Source organism: Lolium perenne, chromosome 3, assembly GCF_019359855.2.
Source record: "Lolium perenne isolate Kyuss_39 chromosome 3, Kyuss_2.0, whole genome shotgun sequence".
Taxonomy (NCBI): domain Eukaryota; kingdom Viridiplantae; phylum Streptophyta; class Magnoliopsida; order Poales; family Poaceae; genus Lolium; species Lolium perenne.
In genome coordinates, this window is record NC_067246.2 from 105,718,334 (window position 1) to 105,740,143 (window position 21,810).

The 21,810-nt window shown below is 44.4% G+C and overlaps 2 protein-coding genes across 2 annotated transcripts; one reads left to right on the forward strand and one right to left on the reverse strand.

The window, feature by feature from the left end:
• The first annotated feature begins 3,677 nt into the window (after nt 1–3,677).
• On the forward strand, nt 3,678–5,323 carry LOC127342072 (uncharacterized). Its single transcript, XM_051368006.2, has one exon. The coding sequence runs from the start codon at nt 3,861–3,863 to the stop codon at nt 5,154–5,156; it is 1,296 nt and encodes a 431-aa protein (XP_051223966.1). The 5' UTR covers nt 3,678–3,860; the 3' UTR covers nt 5,157–5,323.
• A 101-nt stretch (nt 5,324–5,424) lies between these two features.
• Nucleotides 5,425–10,678, reverse strand: LOC127342074 (25.3 kDa vesicle transport protein SEC22-1). The gene is made up of 6 exons (XM_051368008.2): nt 10,554–10,678; nt 8,646–8,884; nt 7,812–7,972; nt 7,575–7,721; nt 6,948–7,024; nt 5,425–5,839 (listed from the first exon to the last, which is right to left on the reverse strand). The coding sequence occupies exons 2-6, from the start codon at nt 8,831–8,833 to the stop codon at nt 5,756–5,758; spliced, it is 657 nt and encodes a 218-aa protein (XP_051223968.1). The 5' UTR covers nt 8,834–8,884; nt 10,554–10,678; the 3' UTR covers nt 5,425–5,755.
• Nucleotides 10,679–21,810: the final 11,132 nt, after the last annotated feature.

Below are 21,810 nucleotides of genomic sequence, written 5' to 3' on the forward strand. Positions count from 1 at the left end.
AATTGTGCACCATGTTTTCTAGACATTGTTGTCTAGACATTGATTTTTCAATTTAGTATAATGTACCATGTTTTCTAGACATTGATTTTTCAATAAAGAAAATATATTCATATCGCGTGAAGATACCAATTATACCTAGTCTCTATACTAAAGTAATATCCTAATAGTAGTACGAATGCACATAGCTAAAAAGGAAGAGAAAAAAAAATCCCGCTGTAGTCTCAATTCCTTACATCAGCATCACAAACATCAGCATGATAACACTGAAGTTCAAGTTCTCCAAAACCGAGAACTTCGAAGATGGAAACAGAGCAAAAAAAAGAAGAAAAAAAAAGGAGGTAGAGTAGGCGTATTAGCCGAGGTAAGTAGTCATTAGCGGAGACCTGGTAGATCATGCAACATGTTAGACGTGGAAGGGGTGAAAACCGTAAAAATGGTTATTCTTGCAAAATCTTGAAATGAAGCTGGTGGAAAGTGCAGTTTTATCTGTTCATTGTCCAGCATAGTAGCAACCAATGACGTCGTATTTGTTTGCTCTGGCCCAACAAGCAAAAAAGAAATCGCAGCCAGCGTGGCACGTTGCTTAAAGACTAAGATCATGTAGTAGTAGTAAGCTTTTTTCAAGATAAAGATCTTGTAGCTTTACCCAAAGGTGGGGGGGAAAAACGAAACAACGAAGTGTGCCGATGAAGCTAAGGAGAAAAGAGATGAAAAATCGCCTATTTTAGCCTGCTGGTCACCTACCGGCGCAACAGAACCCCTGAGGGCATCTCCAGCGGCGCGCCCAAACGGTCGCTTGCGTCCGTCGTGACCGGAAATACGTCTGGTATCACCTCCAGCGGGGCGACACAAAGTGATCGGGTCGTCCGTGGAGACGCAAACCTGGCCCAAATATGCGCCTCGGATGCGTTTCTGCGGACGTCCGGAAAGTGTCCGCTCGCGTCTGGCGGACGTTTCGTCGGGCGTCTGGCAGCGACCCTACGTCGATACGTCTTTTCAAACGCGCCAGCGACTGCGCCGTTGCGTCGCTTCGGCACTCTACGCCACGTTAATGGCGATGCCTCGGCTGCCGAGCGGCCGCCCACCTCCGCCAACCACGTTAATGGCGACGCCACGCGTCCCGCGGCCACCGCATGCCTCCGGCCTATATAAAGAGGGCGCGCGTTCTTCTTCCTCATCTACTCCTCCAAAGAAACCCTAGCCGCCACAAAGCTCGACCGTAGCGCCGCCTAGGTGTTCCTGTGACACATCCAGGCCCGCGAGGTAGTCCATGGCCGGTCCTGGTGGCCGGCGAGGCGGTCGAGGCTGCGGCCCTGGGTGCCCCCGTGGCCGGGGCAGGGGCCGCCGTGGTGGAGCAGCTACAGCCCCACGCTCGCCGTCGCTTGCGCCCTCCTCGTCCTCGCATGAGGAGCGCTGCTTCGAGTTCCTCCCCCGCATCGACGACGACCCACTCGACATCAAGCGGCTCCCGGACAAGTTCGTCGACGGCGTCGAGCCGGCGCAGTTGCAGCTACAGGAGGCCAGTTGCAACTTCTGCCGCTGGACCGTGGAGGTTTGTTCGACGGGCAGGGCAAGATGTACCTCCACACGGGGCGGGACAAGTTCGCCCGTGACCTCGCGCTCGAGCCCGGCTGCCAGCTCACCTTCCTCTACGAGGGGGGCGGCGAGATGATCGTCAAGGTGTTCGACGACACAGCCTACCGCAGGCACTACCAAACCGGCGAATTCGGCTCGGACACCGATAGTTAGAACTTAGAGTGTTCTTTCTTTGCAGCGTATCTGGCTACGGGCCAGACGAAGCCAGTAGTCGAGGTTTTTGGATGTTCTTCCTCGGTAGAACCAACAAGGGCACCGTCTCCTCCCGCTGGATTTTCCAGTTTGGGTGATTGGGTGTGCCCCTCGAATGTTCTTTCTTGGTAGCGAACATACGGAAATCAACACAACTGGCTTCTTTTTAGGGCATCTCCAGCGGCGCGACGCAAACGGACGCTGAGCGACCGTTTGTGTCCGTCGTGACCGGAAATGCGTCTGGCACCACCTCCAGCGGGGCGACGCAAAGTGACCGGGCCGTCCGCGGAGACGGAAACCTGGCCCAAATATGCGCCAGGTTTGCGTCTACGCGGACACTCGGCGGTCGCGGAAAATGTCCGCTCGGTCCTCGCACGGGCCCGCCTGGCAGCGGCACAACTTCTTCGTTTTCCGCGGCATTACTTTCGGGCGGCGCGCTGCAGCCTTTGCAGGGCCGCGTTAATGGCGTGCCTCGGCTTCCGCGAGCGTGCGCAGCGTCGATGCGTCTTCTCCGCCAGTACTGGCACCGAGGCGTCGCTTCGGCAGTCTGCGGCCGCGTTAATGGCGATGTCTCGCGTGGCTCGCGGCCGTCGCCTACCTCTGCGCACGTAGTAATGGCGATGCCACGCGTGGCGCGGCCGTCGCCCTGCCTCCGCGCTATACATACAGGGGCACGAGCATCTCATCTACTCCCCACAAACCCTAGCCGCCGCTGCCGTAGCACCGCTTCCTCTCAAGCAGATCCACCATGAGCAGCGCCAGACGCGGCCAGGCTGCCGCGCCTCCACCTCCACCTTCACCTCCCACTCCACCTCCTCCGGCGTCGAGCTCCTCCGACGAGTTCGACTACGAAAGACACGGGCGACCTCCTCGACCGGTCGGGGACACCGCGGCCCGGCACTCGCGGCGCGAAGCGAGAGGAGGAGCTGGCGGGCCACGCGAGCGTTGGACGCCGAGGCTGGAACAGCGAGCTCGCGAGCTGCCGTGCGGCCAGGGACTCGACTCGGAGATATCTTGGTCATCCGATGACCCTGATGCGCCGACGCCGGAGGAGAGGGCGGCGGAGCAGCGGGCCCTCGTCGAGTCTTTCGAGACGCTCAAGGACGAGGCCGCCAACGCGAGGCTGGAGCAGTGCCTGCAAGAGGACGCGGCGGCGCACCGAGCCATAGCGGCCGCGCGGGAGGCGGCGGAGAAGCAGGCGACGGAGCGACGCAACGACGGTGCCGGCCCATCAGGAAGCAAGTAGTCTAGGCCTATAGATCTACTTTATATAGTTTTTATGCATTTTTATGTACTACTTTCAATGTTTGTACTATGTTGCAATTCAAAAAATGGGCCGCCCCGGTGGGAGCACACCCAGACGCAAACGAACGAGCGGACAAAATATGTCCGCGGGGCGACGCAAACGGACGCTCGCGACCACTTTTGGGCGTCCGAAATGCGTCGCGCCGCTGGAAATGCCCTTAAAAAAAATTATATTTGTGTCGACCATGGTTCAAACTATGTGTTAGTTTGTGTAAACCATGTTCCAAACTATGTGTTAGTTTGTGTAAAATCATGTTTCAAAATGTGATATTTGAAACTATGTTTAAATGGAGAAGAGGAAAAAAAATGCATCACCCCACCGGAGCAGCCCCCGGACGCAAAGATAAAAACGGTTATTTTAGCGTCGGCAGCGCGACCAAAGGACGCTCGCAGACATTAAAATGCTTCGCGCCGCCGCGGAGATGCGCTGATAAACTCATCCCTCCCTGACCGAGATCACAACCGCGTGAGCGTCGCGAACGGTCAAGATTCGTCCGTCGACCTCCGTGGCCGTTTCACACCGCCAGAAAATCACTCACATGGTGGTAACGTACAATCAGCTCAGTCTCTCAGCTCATCTGGAAGAGAAGTCTCCAAAGTCGAAAAGCTCACTCCACTGAGCAAGCAGCTCACTCCCCCACTCTCCCCTCCCTTTCCGCCCCCCCCGGGCACATGCCACCCAACACCATTATTATTGCCTTGTCGTGCCGAGGTAAAGCGGCGGAAGACAACAAGAGAGTAGAGAGCGGGCGACACGAGCGAGTAGGATGCGGCAGCAACCACTTCCGCTCCCACCGCGCATGCGGCCGCCGACAGATCGCGAGCCCGCGGCCGCGGCCGGCGACGGCACGGCCAGGCCGCCGGAGCGCCGGCAGCAGCAGCTGGGGCAGGGGAGGAGGCCGTACCGCGCCGCGGAGGGCGACGAGGCTCCCGTCCCCGTCAGGACCAGGCCGCCGGAGCCTGAGCCGCAGCCGCCCAGGCCTCGGCCGGCCACGAACCACGCCGCCGAGGCCCGCGCGGCCCTCCTCGCGGACGTGGCCAGGCCGCCGGCCCAGGCGGAGAGGGCTCCGAAGGGCCGCGCAACTCGAGAGGCTCCCGTCGCAGCCGCCGTGGCCAGGCCGCCAGTGGAGCGCCCCGCGACTCCGGAAGCTCCCGCCGCCACCGTGGCCAGCCCGCCGGGGCAGCCGCACGGCGCGCGGGAGGGCCGGGCAGCTCGTGAGGCTCCACTCGCCACCGTGACCAGGCCACCCGGCCACCCCAACGGCGTTCCAGAGGGCCGCGCCGCTCAGCAAGTGGCCAAGCCACCGGGGCAGGCCAACGGTGTTCCAGACGGCCGCGCCAATCAGGAACCTCCCGCCCCCACCGCGGCGAGGCCGGCAGAACCGCGGCCGGAACCCTACTACGTGCCGGAGGACGGGCGCGGGGCTCCCGTCGCAACAACCGACAGGCCGCCATCGCCTGCCACCTGGCCGTACCCGTACTACTACGAGCCAGAGCAGCCCCGGCGACGCCGCCGCGCCTCCCCACTGACGTCCTGCCTCCTGGCTGCCGTCTTCCTCCTGCTGGCCGGCGGCGGGGCCGCCGCCGCGCTGTTCCTGCTCTTCCGCCCGCGGCCGCCGGACATCGCCGTGTCGGCGGTGCGGCTGCCGTCCTTCGCGGCGGCCAACGGCACCGTGGCCTTCACCTTCGAGCAGCTGGCCACGGTGCGCAACCCCAACCGCGCGCCGCTCGCGCACTTCGACAGCTCGCTGCGCATCGCCTACGCCGGCGGGGAGATCGGCTCCATCTACATCCCCGCGGGCCTCATCGACAGCGGCAGCACCAAGCACCTCACCGCCAGCTTCGCCGTCCAGGCATTCCCCGCCGCCACGCCGCCGCCGCCGCTGCAGATGGCCGCGCAGCAGCCGGCAGCCGCCGCCGTGGTCATGGAGGTGGACTCGCTGCTGGTGGTCAAGGGGAGGGTCAAGATGCTGGGGGTGCTCACGCACCGGGTGCAGGCATCCAAGATGTGCCGCGTCGGCGTCTCGCCCATGGACGGCAGGGTGCTTGGCTTCCGCTGCTGATTCCCTACTGCTAGTTCTAGAAAGGTTTGGATTGAACTGTAAGAAATCAGGTCAGAATTTTACAGCAAACGAGGCAATTTCGACTAGAATTGTGTGAAATACCCAGGGCCAAAACGTTCATCAACCGAACAAATTAGAAATGTGGGAATGAAATGGCCTGTTCTCCAGCCAGCATTGTGAACAGATTTCATCGCGTTTACGAACATTCCAAAAACATGCCCACTTAGAACCGTACAAATACTAGCCGATCAGCCTGGAATCTTAGTAGTACATGGCAAAAAGAAACATTTACCATTTCCGAGATCGAAAAGCCAACTCTACACATCTACGAAGTATATTGGTTAATGGAATGTGCGGCTCCAAGAATTCATGGAACTCATCCATCAGGATAAGGCTCTATTACTACTACACAACGCGTTTAGGTTTGCAGTTCGGTACTCTTGTTTGAGAGGAATATGCAGCTAAAGTGTACTCTCGCTTGAATAGGCAGATGCGGGATAAGCTGTAGAAGCGACTGTTGAGCTGGAATCGATTGTACGGTGAATCGGGATCTTGAGAAGTCTTCATCTTGTAATGGAGGATGTCCGAGCGTCACCCGGTCACCATATCTTGTTCTTGACCCAAAAGAGCATCACTACTATCCCAATCACAATGGCAACAGGGGCATACTTCCGAATCAAGGCCTGAAAACAACAAGAGGCGATGCTGTTAGATTAATTTGAAAAAGGACAGTAGCTAACGGTGACTAGTTATCGAGCGGAATGCTCGATGAGCACTCACAAGTCACAACCAGCAAAAAAATGTTGACTAGTTTGTAAATGAGTAAATTACATGGGTGAAGTGGTGTCTATCAGATGGCAGGGCTCGGAGCCCTTAGGCAGGTTGTTCAATACATAGAGATATAGTTGGGAGCCGTACCCCATATGATAATTTATTCTTTTAGCCTATCGTTTTATGTGTGGTGGTTCTCTTGAAACCAGTGTAAAACTGTTATTTTTTATGGAATGAAATGATAACCAGATATCTTGCACATTCTCAGAAGTGGTATACATCAGGTAGCCGTTATACTGAACAATCAACTCAACCACACAAGATAAAACCAGTATTAACAACAGAGACAGGGTATAGTACGGCATGCAAGATTCCCATGCTCATCTAGGATTGCAGAAACTTGCTGGAATTTGTATGGTTACCAAATAGAAGACGGAAACAAATTAAGAATTAATTAGAAGGTTGTTGCAGATCACAATGGGACAAAGTTAGGCTTTGAGTGCACGGCTTTTATTTGTTTAGAGTGAGAATTACAACAAATGAAATTTGCAGGAAGTGACCAATCGAACTGAAACAGGAAGTATGAAGGGAAGTTTGTGGCTACTCAACTGTGTTGAGCAGCACGCATTTTATAGTCTGTTTTAGACAAAAAGCCACGGAAATAAATAAAAAGTTGGCAACCAAAAGGAAAAAATAAGCAAAAGTTGGTTAGGCAGATGGAATTTATCATAATCCACTGCAATGTCAATTGCAGCCTACATCTAACTATGGAATCTTGAACTAGTAAGTTTGAGAAAAAAGATGGCACCACGATAGTACGAACCAAGCAAATAGTTTACCTCAAGATTACTTTCATTTAACATAAGAAACAAAAAAGATGAAAACACTACTTTGAACAAAAGCGGGCCGTACTTATCTCGTGTCCAGTACAGATTTATCATTTGTTTTAGTACTAGTACTCAGCTTAACTGCTTGGATACATATATACTGGAGCGGAAAGTGGAGTTACATGGGGGATACCTGGCGATTGAGATCCTTTGCCTTGTCTGCATACATTCTGGTATCAGAGATCAACCTACTAGACATTTCACTCACCTCTGCAAAGGACAAATAGAAACTTGTTTTTGAGCAACAGTCTAAATTGACATGGCTGAGGGTTATGAATATGTAATGATACGTAGATAGACCACAACAAGTGCAGCTAAAAAGGAAGCGTCCACTGCAAAAAAGCTGAAAATATGAAAATGCAGTGTCCAAAAGTAAATTGCACAAAAGTCTTTGCACGTGTTCTCGAAATATAGGACTAGCAAGAAAACATAGCATTAAGGCAGTCATAATAACTTCATACTACAGATAAGGGATTCCAAAAGAAGCATGTGTAATGAAATATGGAAGAGTAAAAGGTCCTATTGATGAAACCAAAATTATACTATAGTCCAACAGAAATTTCACATCCATTGAAACCAAATTAGTTTCTGAACATAACAGACACCCTACTCACTGATGCCTTTCGGGGTACACACTTACAGATATGTTCCAGCTATATCTAAATATGCACGGAAATCATTCACGTGTCTATCAATCGAGAAAAATATAATGAAGCAACAGTGCAACGTAATGAACATACGATGACAGTGTGGAACTCACGATCTAGTTTTTCACCCACGCCAAGAACTTCTTGAACATTGCGAGTCATAATCTGGTGCACCTCGTAGAGCTCATCATTCAACTTTGCAAGGTTCCTTTGGGTTCTGGTATCCAAATACAGTTTCCTGGTTTTCTGTATGAACGTGTCTAAACATAGACATATATATAAGCTCTCAAGTACTAGCTATTAAGAAAATGAGCAGGAAGAATCTTCATATAAGATCCACAGAACCGTACCAAATTTGATGAAAGCATATGGCCTTGCAGCAGTTTCAATTTGGCTGCCATTGACTCTCTCAAATTCATTCTTTAGATCCTCTAAATACTGGAATGCAAGTTTCTTTGGATAAGAACGGTCGCACATTGTCAAATAGCATACACGGCTCTCAATGATGTAACTGTTTTGTTGAATCAAGGTGCAACAAGAGAGGTACAATAATTTCACCAAGAAAACAAGTTACAACTACAGATGAGGATTTCCTTCTCAATATACAGTATTAGCAACGTCTGACTACATGCAATAAACACACGAATGCATCATGAAGACAGAGTGCACTACAAGAGGTGTTGTAGATGTAAAAGGGAGGGCAGTTCAACAAAGTGTTTAGGATTCAAGTCACCAAATTTTTTACTCACATAAGCAGTAGAAGTATGTTACCAATGCCTATGAAATGCTAGGGCAGATCAGAATAAGCAGGTTCTATATAAATAAAAACGCTAACAAAAACAGTGTATTATGCCATAAAGCATACAGAAATTTAAATTTGTGGCCTAGAATTTTACAATGGTACAAATAAAGCAACTACTGAAGCTAGTTATCTAATTAAGCTGCACAAGTTGCATGATTCTATTCCTCTTTGGCACAGAAAATTGACATAAGCTTGCAGAAGAGACTTCAGCTACTAATAGAGCAACTACTGAAGCTAGTTATCTAATTAAGCTGCACAAGTTGCATGATTCTATTCCTCTCTGGGACAGAAAACTTTGACAAAAAAATCATGGATATATCACATTTTCTCCAAAAGAGGAACAAAACCAAAATGCTGCAGGTAGCGTACAGGTTAAGGATACTGGAAAAGGTATGGTCCAGTCTCGATTGACAGCCTTGATGAATCATGATGCCCTTTTGATAAGTTTTTGAACAGCAGTTTTGCTTGCTGCTTGTAGAAGTCGGCATCCCTCAGATCTCGACCATCATCCAACCCCTCAGCCAATGGAAGGCCATCAGTGATACGGGCTATCATTGTCAGCTTCACCATTTTGAAAAGATGACAAGAAACAAACTAGCATATCTAATGTAAAAGTGCGACCTGCACAGAAAAGCAGAGGAAAGCAGTAAATACTTCAGACATGTTGCACCATCAACAGATAGTACAGATTTCTAATGTCCACTTCAACACAATGAATATATTATTTCAAACAGTAACAGCTTAAATCTAAATCAACAGGGGATTGTCAAGCATATCCTCCCAACCCAATTGCAAACAAATAATAAGACGGGGTCACAACTTATAAGTTATAACACAGCTAACCCAACTTCCCAAAGATCAACAGAATACTATTATAATGCTCCAAGCTTCAGAGGTAATCCCTTAAATAGCAAAAGGAGGTCAAACAAACTCTACAAACAGGATGAAAGCATCTGAAGCTTTGCATCCTTCAAACAGCATCCTCCATCTTACTTACATACATATGTTACCTTCCTATGTCAAACAAGGGTAGTATTATTTGTGTCAAAAAGAAGAGAAAGGGGTAAAAGCATCAACCAAATTGTTGAACTTGATAAGAACACCAAGCAAAGGAAATGTAAGGGCTAATAACACTAGTGAGACAACTAATACCAAGATTAGGATGAAATCTAACAGTGTGAGTCAGGGTAACAACAAGATTAATAGATTAGGATGAACAGCAAGCAAAAGAAATGGATCAGACTAACAGGTCACATGAGTCTATATCAGCAAGCAAAGGAAATGGATCAGACTAACAGTAACAGCTTAAATCTAAATCTACAGGGGATGTCAAGCATATCCTCCAAACCCAATTGCAAAGAAATTGTTAAAACTTGATAAGAATACCAAGCAAAGGAAATGTTAGGGCTAACAACACTAGTGAGCCAACTAATACCAAGATTAGGATGAAATCAAACAAATACAAGTCTGAGTCAGGGTAGTAACAAGATAAACAGATTAGGATTAACATCAAGCAAAGGAAATGGATCAGACTAACAGGTCACAAGAGTCTATATCAGCATGTATAACGAATGAGCAATTGCTTCCTAATCAAGATTAATATCAGAAAACTGGGTCTCCAATGTTACAAACCTCTGAACATCCTTAACACTACTAAAATTGGTAGGGATTAGCACACAATATTCATGCCGCTCAGGTATTTACTGTATCAGCTTTCAGATACTATGGTCATGACAGGGCAACTTCAGCGTGAGATGAACGCACATCAATGCTGGTGGCAGAAGGCATCCCAAACGAACTCCCCAGAGCATTTGCAGCAAGCTGTACCCGAAGGCATGGATTAACCATGAGTTTCCAACTGCAGCTACCGTAACAAATTTCGGTCCTCAAGTCTCAGCGCACAGATGAGTAGCACCCAGGCGCTTACCAGTCCACCGGCATTGGGCCATTGGTTGAGTGAGCAAACTACCTAACAGCGTTCGCGTGGAATGTCGTGGAAACAACATGCATCCCTCCCTCCCTCCCTCCGCAACCAGTCCACCCATCGGTCCCAGACCCTCACGGATCCGCTAAATCACGCAACGACCGCCCCCCGTCCCCCGCCAAAACCCTAGCAGCGACCTCCGATCGATCCCAAACCCTCGACAAACCCAAACGACAGCGAGGAAGGGGATCCTTTCGCGACCCACCGGTGACGGGCTAGATCCGCGTGCGGACGCGGCGGCGGACGCTGGGCACGGCGGGCCGGCGGAGGCATGGGAATGGGAATGGGGGAGGGGATCGTGCTTACCATCTCGCGGCGGACGAGCTCACGCCTCGCTTCGTGTCGCCGAGGCGGGTTCGCGTAGTGAGAGGGGCAGAACGCAGAAGAGAAGAAGGGAGGCGATTTTGCAGAGGCAGAAAGCGCAGAGGAGGTGGCCGTGATGGGGTCCGACCCAGGGAGCGAGCTCGGTTCGGTTCGAGCGTACGATCGTAAAGCGAAATGGACTCGGAATTATCGTGCTGGTTTGCCCGTTCATTTTGCTTTTTTTTTGAATCTTCTCATTTGGACTTTCCATGTACTACTCGCACCACGATAATCTTTTGAATCAAAGAGGCTCTTAACTTTTTTTTTGGTACAATCGTAACAAGGAACAGATACTCTTTTTACTCGATGTTTTCCTCATTTAGGATCTCTTTGATTCGCAGGATTTTGAGAATTTAGGAATAGGAAAACGTAGGATTGCAATCATAGACACATACCAATCCCACCAAGTTTCTTGTACACCAAAGTTTGTTTGATTTCCACACAAGAGAAGCAAAGAATGCTTACCAAAAGGTTGAGTAGAAGCGTGTAAAATGGAGTTCAAATGGTTCCTTGAATAAAAAATTATATGAAATTCAATCCTACAAATCAAACAACTACCGTAGAAAAAAAAATCTAAGAATTTGGATCTAAGAACTTCCCACGTCAATCCTTTAAATCAAAGAGGTCCTTAACTCTCTTTTTTTCAATCCTCACAAATTTTATCGGCCTTATGTAATGCCGGGTCCGCATGCCACACGCTATTAGAAAATGATTTGTCGAATCCTCACAAGACATAAAAAGAATCGGATCTCACTCATTTTAACCCAACTTTAGTGATATTTCTCCCTACAATCACAAATAGTTGTAATCCAAAATGCACTTGTGATACTGATTTCATGTTTCTTTTACTTCCCATGAGTGAAAATAAAATTGAACTTGATGTATTTCAAAGGATTATAATAAATTCAATTCTATTGCACGATATTAGAAAATGATTTGTGGAATTCTCAGAAGACATAAAAAAATTTGGATCACACTTATTTTAACCCAGCTTTTGTGATAATTCTTCCTACAATCACACTTACGTAGCTCGATTGTAGCAGCATCACATTACGCGGAGGAGTTTACATAGTGTATCGTTCAGTCATTTGCAGTTCGACCTTGGAGATGTCCAACACGTATGGCAAGATCTAGTCCAAACCAACATATATAGAAGGTTCTTGTCTCCCGGACCTTCAAACGAAGGAATTATTTGTTTGGGTGTGGGTGTGACTGCCTAAGCACATGAACTCTTAGTTGTGCTTTCTTTCGACCCAAGTATATATTGTGCTCATGGAAGTAAACACAGTTGCCCTCTTACCTAAACATAGTTATGTAAAGGCGGGAGGAAATGGTCAATGTGAGGACTGACGTGTGTTGTGCCTTTGAATAAGCAGTAGGCGTGCTCAAATATGATTTCACAATAATGAGTTCAACCAATTAGTAGATGTGGAACATTACAAATAGTCCCTATGTGTTTGAAACTCCTAATATCTGCAGCTCTCATGTGTAAGAAACTCTGGATTCTAAATGATGTTGGTGCTTGTTTAGTCCACACTTTGAAGTTTGTTTGATTTCCACACAAGAGAAGCAAAGAATTAATAATGCTTACCAAAAGGTTGAGTAGCCTCGTGTAAAATGGAGTGCAAATGGTTCCTTGAAAAAATTATATGAAATTCAATCCTACAAATCAAACAACCATCGTACAGAAAAACTAAGAATTTAGATCCTGAGAACTTCCCACGACAATCCTTTGAATCAAAGAGGCCCCTAATTTTTTTTTCAATCCTCACAAAGATTGTCGGACTTATGTAATGCCGGATCCGCATGCCACATGGTGATATGTCGCACACTATTAGAAAATGGTTTGTGGAATTTCTCATAAGACATAAAAAATAATCGGATCACACTTATTTTAACCCAGCTTTAGTGATAATTCTCCCTACAATCACACTTATGTAGATCAATTGTACGCAGAGGAATTTACATAGTGTAAAGTTCAGTCGTTTGCAGTTCGGTCTTGGAGATGTCCAACACGTACAGGATGAGATAAAAATGCGGCGCAAGACAGCTAGATGTTCCAAATAAGCCATTTCCTTTCTCATTCTCAAGATCTAGTCCAAATCAACCTATATAGAAGGTTCCTGTCTCTCGGACCTTCAAATGAAGGAATTATTTGTTTGGGTGTGGGTGTGACTGTCTAAGCACATGAATTCTTAGTTGTGCTCTCTTCCGATCCAAGTATATATCGTGCTCATGGAAGTAAACATAGTTGTCCTCTAACCTAAACATAGTTATGTAAAGGTGGGAGGAAATGGTCGATGTGAGGACTGATGTGTGTTGTGCCTTTGAATGAGCAGTAGGGGTGCTAAAATATGATTTTACAATAATGAGTTTTACCAACTAGTAGATGTGGAACATTACAAATAGTACCTACATGACGGAGCTTAAATCTTCTGGTTTGGCTTTTGCATGTGCAAGTATATCTGATATCTCGGCTATTGGTTTCACTCTCCTTTCCAGGAGGAGGTATTTGAACTCGACGAAGCAGACGCACCGTGTGTTTTATGTACATACACAAATGTCTATTTGAACTCTTTGTCAACGAAATTTTACAAAATGATTTGTGGAATTCTCATAAGACATAAAAAGAATCATACCTCACTCATTTTAACCCGGTTTTAGTAGTAATATGTGTCCCTACAATCACAAATAGTTGTAATCTAAAATGCACTTCTGATATTGATTTCGTGTTTTTTTACTTCCCATGAGTGAATCTAAATTGAACTTGACATATTTCAAAGGATTTTAGTAAATTCAATTTTACTTTCGCTCTGAGACTCGGATTTCCATAAAATCAATTGAACATAATACTACTATTGAGTTCACGTACGAAATAAATTCACAAAGGTACAATTTTTTGGGCGCATAATTCATAAAACATCCGTCTAGTTGATGATCAAAGCACAACTAAAAATGTGTGTAGGCCGTACAGAATGCAAAATGTTATATGAGTATATACATATAGCTCGATTGTAGCGGAGGTGGTGTTTCGGCACATAAATGCATATGAACCTATTATTTAAAATGGATAAAAAATAAAACTTAAAAATGTCAAAAAAAAAGAGATAAAATTTTACTTGTACATTCGGACATTCTATGTTGGCACACAAGTTTCCGGGTGAAACTAACATTTTACGTGGCCTATGCAAAAAAGACAAAAAAAATGATCCATGAATATTCATATTAGAACATCAAAAATTGTCTTTTTTACATGAAACATAAAAAATATTCTTTTTTCCCCGAAAGCATGTGCACGAACATAAAATGTCTAGATGTACATGCAATTTTATTTCAGATTTTTTTTTGATATTTTGAAATATGTTTTTACACAGCGGGTCTATATGCACCTGTGAGCCGAAATGAATATCCTGATTGTAGCAGCATCAGATGGCCCAGAGGAATTTACATAGTGTAAAGTGCAGTCATTTGCAGTTCAGCCTTGAAGATATCCAACACGTAGAGCATCAGATCAAAAGGCAGCGCACAAAGGCTAGATGCTCCAAATAACCCATTTCCTGATGCTGCTCATTCTCAAGATCTAGTCCAAACCAACCTATATAGAAGGTTCTTGTCTCTCGGACCTTTAAGCAAAGGAATTATTTGTTTGGGTGTGGGTGTGATTGTCTAAGTACATGAACTCTCAACTGTGCTCTCTTCCGATCCAAGTATATATTATGCTCATGAAAGTAAACATAGTTGTCCTCTCACCTAAACACAGTTATGTGAAGGTGGGAGGAAAGGGTCGATGTGAGGACTGATCTGTGGTGTGCCTTTGAATAAGTAGTGGGCGTGCTCAAATATGATTTCACACTAATGAGTTCTACCAACTAATAGATGTGGAATATTATATATAGTCCTTATGTGTTTGAAACTCCTAATTTTTTGCAGCCCTCGTGTGTAAGAAACTCCGAATTCTAAGTGATGTTGATGCTTGTTTAATCAACACATCTTACATGATGGTTTATGCGAAAACAAGGTTTACATAATATGGATAAAAGTTCTCCTTCTCCATCCATGGATAATGGAGAATGTATATTAATGTTTATTTTCCTCCACCATAAAAGGTAAACATGAGGGTGACTAGATAGAAGCGAAGCAAAGTACATAAACACCAAATGTTTAGTATTGTGAGCCAGATGGATTTATCAATTTTAAGTCGGGCATGCAGTGCATTTCATCTACAAAAGTACTCTACATAAACATTGAATACACATTTATTGTTGTAATTCCCCATTTACGGCATCTCCCTATTGGAGCAATGTTTTTCTTCATGGATTATTTGATCCCAAGAGAATTATATAGATATAATGTTTTGCTTCGGTAAACCCTATCTAGAAGAGTTACAACATTTGATGAATTCAAAAGGTTACTATTGCAACTGACCCTTTTAGTTAAAGCTTACAGTCTCAAACATATTTTGGGTCATCCATCCATTTGATCCAAAGGCTATATTCAGCATGGTAACCTAGTACATGGTAGGTTTTATATATGGATATTTAGAATAAGAGGAGACAAAGAATTGGAAAGTAAACTATTTGACTAGAAGAAAAGGAAATTCTGTTTCAAATCAAAAAATCAAACTAAGGTAAAAAAAGGTAGGGATTCTGTAGCCCCGAATATATAGAATTTCGAATTGATTTTTTGCATGGTTGTAGTTGTAGGATACATCATTGTCTACATCTAGAATTTTTTCATATTTTTTTTGAACTTGCAAATATGACTTTTGAATTTTAAAAAATAAAAGGCTCCCTGGAGCTCAGCCTCCTTGTCCGCACTCCTCCAATCCCATTAATATATAAATAACTCATACAAGAAAATACTCAAGACATGGGTATCCTTCAAAGTTTCTATGAAATTTCTTTGAACAAAAGACACCCTAATCCTGCACGAGATTCTTAATAGAAAATTACAGCACGACTATGCCATTTGAGACAAATTCAATGGCAAATTCGCCATTTGATACACGTTGCCTATCTTGATAAAGACATTAACACATAACTTAAGTCACTAATCTATCATACAAGATTATCCTACAACAGAAGTCTATTAAGCTGACATGAATTACAAGGTGCAAACTGCAAAGTGGCAAGCCGAGCTGTCAAATGTCATGTAGATCAACACTTAAAATCTCCATGTGCAGTACTAATCCGAAGTGCTGATATCACACTAGATCCCACAATCCCACTCCAAAGTATATATACCCTATTTCAGTGTCAGCTTATAGCTTCAGTTTGACCTGCTAGCCTCTGTATTACCATATTTGAAGTCGCAAGACTGATGACAGAGTTTGGTAATAATGCAGTTTACTGCTGAAACACAGCTGAAGGCACCAGAGAACTTGTTGAGCCAACCTGTAATAAGGTGCGGGATGCCATATATACAGAGTTTACTTTACAAGATCATCCTACCCTCCTAATTTTGTTGAACAAAGAAAAAACCGTGAAACGTCGCTGCTTGTGACGGTAAAGCACACGTCCGTTGGGAACCTCAAGAGGAAGGTATGATGAGTACAGGAGCGAGTTTTCCCTCAGTAAGAAATCAAGGTTATCGAACCAGTAGGAGATGAAGACCACGTGAAGGTTGTTGGTGAAGGAGTGTAGTGCGGCGCAACACCAGGGATTCCGGTGCCAACGTGGAACCTGCACAACACAATCAAACTACTTTGCCCCAACTTAACAGTGAGGTTGTCAATCTCACCGGCTTGCTGAAAACAAAGGATTAAACGTATGGTGTGGAAGATGATGTTTGCTTGCAGAAAACAAAAGAGAACAATGATTGCAGTAGGTTGTATTTCAGATGTAAAAGAATGGACCGGGGTCCACAGTTCACTAGTGGTGTCTCTCCAATAAGATAAATAACATGTTGGGTAAACAAATTACAGTTGGGCAATTGACAAATAGAGAGGGCATAACAATGCACATACATATCATGATGACTACTATGAGATTTACTTAGGGCATTACGACAAAGAACATAGACCACCATCCAGCATGCATCTATGCCTAAAAAGTCCACCTTCAGGTTAGCATCCGCACCCCTTCCAGTATTAAGTTGCAAACAACATACAATTGCATTAAGTACTATGCGTAATGTAAACAATACAAATATTCTTAGACAAAGCATTGATGTTTTATCCCTAGTGGCAACAGCACATCCACAACCTTAGGGGTTGCTGTCACTCCCCCAGATTCAATGGAGACATGAACCCACTATCTAGCATAAATACTCCCTCTTGGAGTTACAAGTTTCAACTTGGCCAGAGCCTCTACTAGCAACGGAGAGCATGCAAGATCATAAATAACACATATATGATAGATCAATAATCAACTTGACATAGTATTCCATATTCATCGGATCCCAACAAACACAACATGTAGCATTACAAATAGATGATCTTGATCATGATAGGTAGCTCACAAGATCTAAACATGATAGCACAAGAGGAGAAGACAACCATCTAGCTACTGCTATGGACCCGTAATCCAAGGATGAACTACTCACGCATCAGTCCGGAGACGGGCATGGTGATGTAGAGCCCTTCGGTGATGATTCCCCTCTCCGGCAGGGTGCCGGAGGAGATCTTCTGAACCCCCCGAGATAGGGTTGATGGCGGCGGCGTCTCTGGAACTGTTCTGGTATTTTGGCTCTTCGTCCTAGGGTTTTCGGGGACGAAGGAATAAATAGGCGAAGGGGCAGCGTCGGGGGAGCCAGGGGGCTCCCTCCCCATATGTCGGCGCGAGGGGCCCCACTGCCGCGCCGCCCTATGGTGTGGGCCCCCTGCTGGCTTTCCTCGACTATTTTTCGGTCTTCTGGAACACTCCGTGGAAAATAGGGCCGTGGGCTTTTGTTTCGTCCAATTCCAAGAATATTTGTAACCTAGCTTTTCTGAAATCAAAAACAGCAGAAAACAGGAACTGGCACTGTGGCATCTTGTTAATAGGTTAGTCCCAGAAAATGCATAAAAACATTATAAAGTATGAATAAAACATGTAGGTATTTTCATAAAACTAGCATGGAACATAAGAAATTATAGATACGTTGGAGACGTATCAAGCATCCCCAAGCTTAGTTCCTACTCGCCCTCGAGTAGGTAAACGATAATAAGAATAATTTCTGAAGTGACATGCTACCAACATAATCTTGATCAACACTATTGTAAAGCATAAGAGATGAATGAAGTGACTCAAAGCAATGGTCTATAGTTTGCTAACAAAAAGATAATGACTAAACAACTGAATCATATAGCAAAAACTTTTCATGAATAGTACTTTCAAGACAAGCATAAAAAAGTCTTGCATAAGGGTTAACTCATAAAGCAATAGATTCTTAATAAGAGGTTTTGAAGCAACACAAAGGAAGATTTAAGTTTCAGCAATTGCTTTCAACTTTCAACATGCATATCTCATGGATAATTGTCAACACAAAGTAATATAATACGTGCAATAAGTAAGCATGTAAGAATCAGTGCACACAGTTGACACAAGTGTTTGCTTCTAAGATAGAAAGAAGTAGGTAAACTGACTCAACATAAAGTAAAAGAAAGGACCTTCGCAGAGGGAAGCAGGAATTAAATCATGTGCTAGAGCTTTTCAAGTTTTGAAATCATATAGAGAGCATAAAAATAAAATTTTGAGAGGTGTTTGTTGTTGTCAACGAATGGTAGTGGGCACTCTAACCCCCTTGTCAAACAGACTTTCAAAGAGCGGCTCCCATGAAGGACGTTATCTCTACCAGCAAGGTAGATCATCCCTCTTCTCTTTTGTTTACACATGTATTTTAGTTTTATTTATAGATGACACTCCTCCCAACCTTTTGCTTTCACAATCCATGGCTAACTGAATCCTCGGGTGCCTTCCAACATTTCACATACCATGGAGGAGTGTCTATTGCAAAATTAAGTTGCTTACTGATGAATCGGGGCAAAACATGTGAAGAGAATTATTAATGAAAGTTAATTAATTGGGGCTGGGCACCCCGTTGCCAACTCTTTTTGCAAAATTATTGGATAAGCGGATGTATATGCCACTAGTCCATTGGTGAAAGTCTGCCCAACAAGATTGAAATATAAAACACCACATACTTCCTCATGAGCTATAAAACATTGAAACAAATAAGGAGTAATAAAGTTTTGAATTGTTTAAAGGTAGCACATGAAGTATTTACTTGGAATGGAAGAAAAGTACCACATAGTAGGTATTTATGGTGGACACAAATGGCATAGGTTTTGGCTCAAGGTTTTGGATGCACGAGAAGCATTCCCTCTCAGTACAAGGCTTTGGCTAGCAAGGTTGTTTGAAGCAAACACAAGTATAAACCGGTACAGCAAAACTTACACAAGAACATATTGCGAGCATTATAAGACTCTACACTGTCTTCCTTGTTGCTCAAACACTTTTACCAGAAAATATCTAGACCTTAGAGAGACCAATCATGCAAACCAAATTTCAACAAGCTCTATGATAGTTCTCCATTAATAGGTTTAAACTACATGATGCAAGAGCTTAAACATGATCTACTTGAGAGCTCAAAACAATTGCCAAGTATCAAATTATTCAAGACAATATACCAATTACCACATGAAGCATTTTCTGTTTCCAACCAAATAACAATAAGTGCTGCAGCTTTCAGTTTTCGCCATGAACATGAAAAATAAAACGAAGAACACAAGTGTTCAAATGAAAAAGCGGAGCGTGTCTCTCTCTCACACAAGCATGTTAGGATCCGATTTATTAAGAGAACTTAAAATAACAAACGAGAATAAAAGCACACGGACGCTCCAAGTAAAGCACATAAGATGTGACGGAATTAAAATATAGTTTCACTAGAGGTGACCTGATAAGTTGTCGATGAAGAAGGGGATGCCTTGGGCATCCCCAAGCTTAGACGCTTGAGTCTTCTTGAAATATGCAGGGATGAACCACGGGGGCATCCCCAAGATTATACTTTTCACTCTTCTTGATCATATTATATCATCCTCCTCTCTTGATCGTTGAAAACTTCCTTCACACCAAACTCAAATCAATCTCATTAGAGGGTTAGTGCATAATCAAAAATTCACATGTTCAGCAAGGACACAATGATTCCCAACACTTCTGGACATTACCCAAGGCTACTGAAATTTAATGGAGCAAAGAAATCCACTCAAACACAGTAAAAGAGGCAATGCGAAATAAAAGGCAGAATCTGTCAAAACAGAACAGTCTGTAAAGATGAATTTTTTCGAGGCACTTAACATGCTCAGATGGAAAAGCTCCAGTTGAACGAAAGTTTCGTACATATCTGAGGATTACTTATGAATTTTTTTCAGGATTTTACGAGTTTTATACAGATAGAAAAGCTCAAATTCGTGACAGCAAAAAATCTATTTCTGCGCAGAAATCCAAATCTAGTATCAACTTTCTATCAAAGACTTTACTTGGCACAACAATGAAATAAAATAAAGATACAAAGGTATTGCTACAGTAGTAACAAGCACCTTGACTCAAATATAAAACAAAAATTGCAGAAATAAAATAATGGGTTGTCTCCCATAAGCGCTTTTCTTTAACGCCTTTCAGCTAGGCGCAGAAAGTGAAAATCAAGTAACATCAAGAGAAGAAGCATCAACATCATAATTTGTTCTAATAATAGAATCAAAAGGCATCTTCATTCTCTTTCTAGGGAAGTGTTCCATACCTTTCTTAAGAGGGAATTGATATTTAATATTTCCTTCTTTCATATCAATAATAGCACCAACGGTTCGAAGAAAGGGTCTTCCCAAAACAATAGGACAAGATGCATTGCATTCAATATCCAAAACAACAAAATCAACGGGGACAAGGTTATTGTTAACCGTAATGTGAACATTGTCAATTCTCCCCAAAGGTTTCTTTATAGAATTATCAGCAAGATTATCATCCAAATAACAATATTCCAACGGTGGCAAGTCAAGCATATCATAAAGTTTCTTAGGCATAACAGAAATACTTGCACCAAGATCACATAAAGTATTACAATCAAAATCATTGACCTTCATTTTAATGATGGGCTCTGATGTCTACGGGTGCTTCTATTCTTGTAGACAGTGTTGGGCCTCCAAGAGCAGAGGTTTGTAGAACAGCAGCAAGTTTCCCTTAAGTGGATCACCCAAGGTTTATCGAACTCAGGGAGGAAGAGGTCAAAGATATCCCTCTCAAACAACACTGCAATCACGATACAAGAAGTCTCTTGTGTCCCCAACACACCTAATACACTTGTCAGATGTATAGGTGCACTAGTTCGGCGAAGAGATAGTGAAATACAAGTAATATGGATGAATATGAGCAGTAGTAACGGCGCCAGAAAAGTGCTTGCTGGCGTGCAGTTGATGGTAGTAATATTGCAGGAAGTAAAGATGCAGTAAAACAGTAAACAAGCGATGATTGCAGTATTTGGAAACAAGGCCTAGGGATCATACTTTCACTAGTGGACACTCTCAACATTGATCACATAAATAAATAAGTTCTCTTCCTTTGTGCTACATATACTCTTGTTTGATAATGAACACCATTCGTTGTGTAGGGCTACAAGAGCACCTCAATGCCGGAGTTAACAAGCTCCACAACATTCGGCATTCATATTTAAGTAACCTTTAGAGCATAATAGATCTTTGCAATTTAAACCGAGTACTAACATAGCATACACACTGTCACCTTTACACTATGAAGGGGGAATGAATCACATCAATACTATCATAGTAATAATTAACTCCATAACCTACAAGAGATTATGATCATAACCTACGCCAAGTACTGCACGATGCACACACTGTCACCATTACACCGTGAAGAAGGAATAGAGTACTTTAATAACATCACAAGAGTAGCACATAGATGATATTCAACTAGATCACAAAGCTCATGATCACATAAAGATCACATGGGAGAGAGAGATGAACCACATAGCTACCGGTACAGCCCTTAGCCTCGAGGGAGAACTACTCCCTCCTCATGGGAGACAGCAGCGTTGATGAAGATGGCGGTGGTGTCGATGGAGAAGCCTTCCGAGGGCACTTCCCCGTCCCGGCGGCGTGCCGGAATAGAGACTCCTGTCCCCCAGATCTTGGCTTCGCGATGGCGGCGGCTCTGGAAGGTTTCTCGTACCGTGGCTTTTTTTCGAAGATTTAGGTCAGGGACCTTTA

Bases quoted from the DNA above. Each gene is read 5' to 3' on its own strand.
- LOC127342072 (XM_051368006.2), top strand. From the start codon at position 3,861: ATGCGGCAGCAACCACTTCCGCTCCCACCGCGCATGCGGCCGCCGACA.
- LOC127342074 (XM_051368008.2), bottom strand. From the start codon at position 8,833: ATGGTGAAGCTGACAATGATAGCCCGTATCACTGATGGCCTTCCATTG. The intron at 7,722-7,811 runs GTACGGTTCTGT...GTCTATGTTTAG, and splicing joins ATATGCTTTCATCAAATTTG to ACACGTTCATACAGAAAACC. The intron at 7,025-7,574 runs GTGAGTTCCACA...TGTCCTTTGCAG, and splicing joins CGTGGGTGAAAAACTAGATC to AGGTGAGTGAAATGTCTAGT.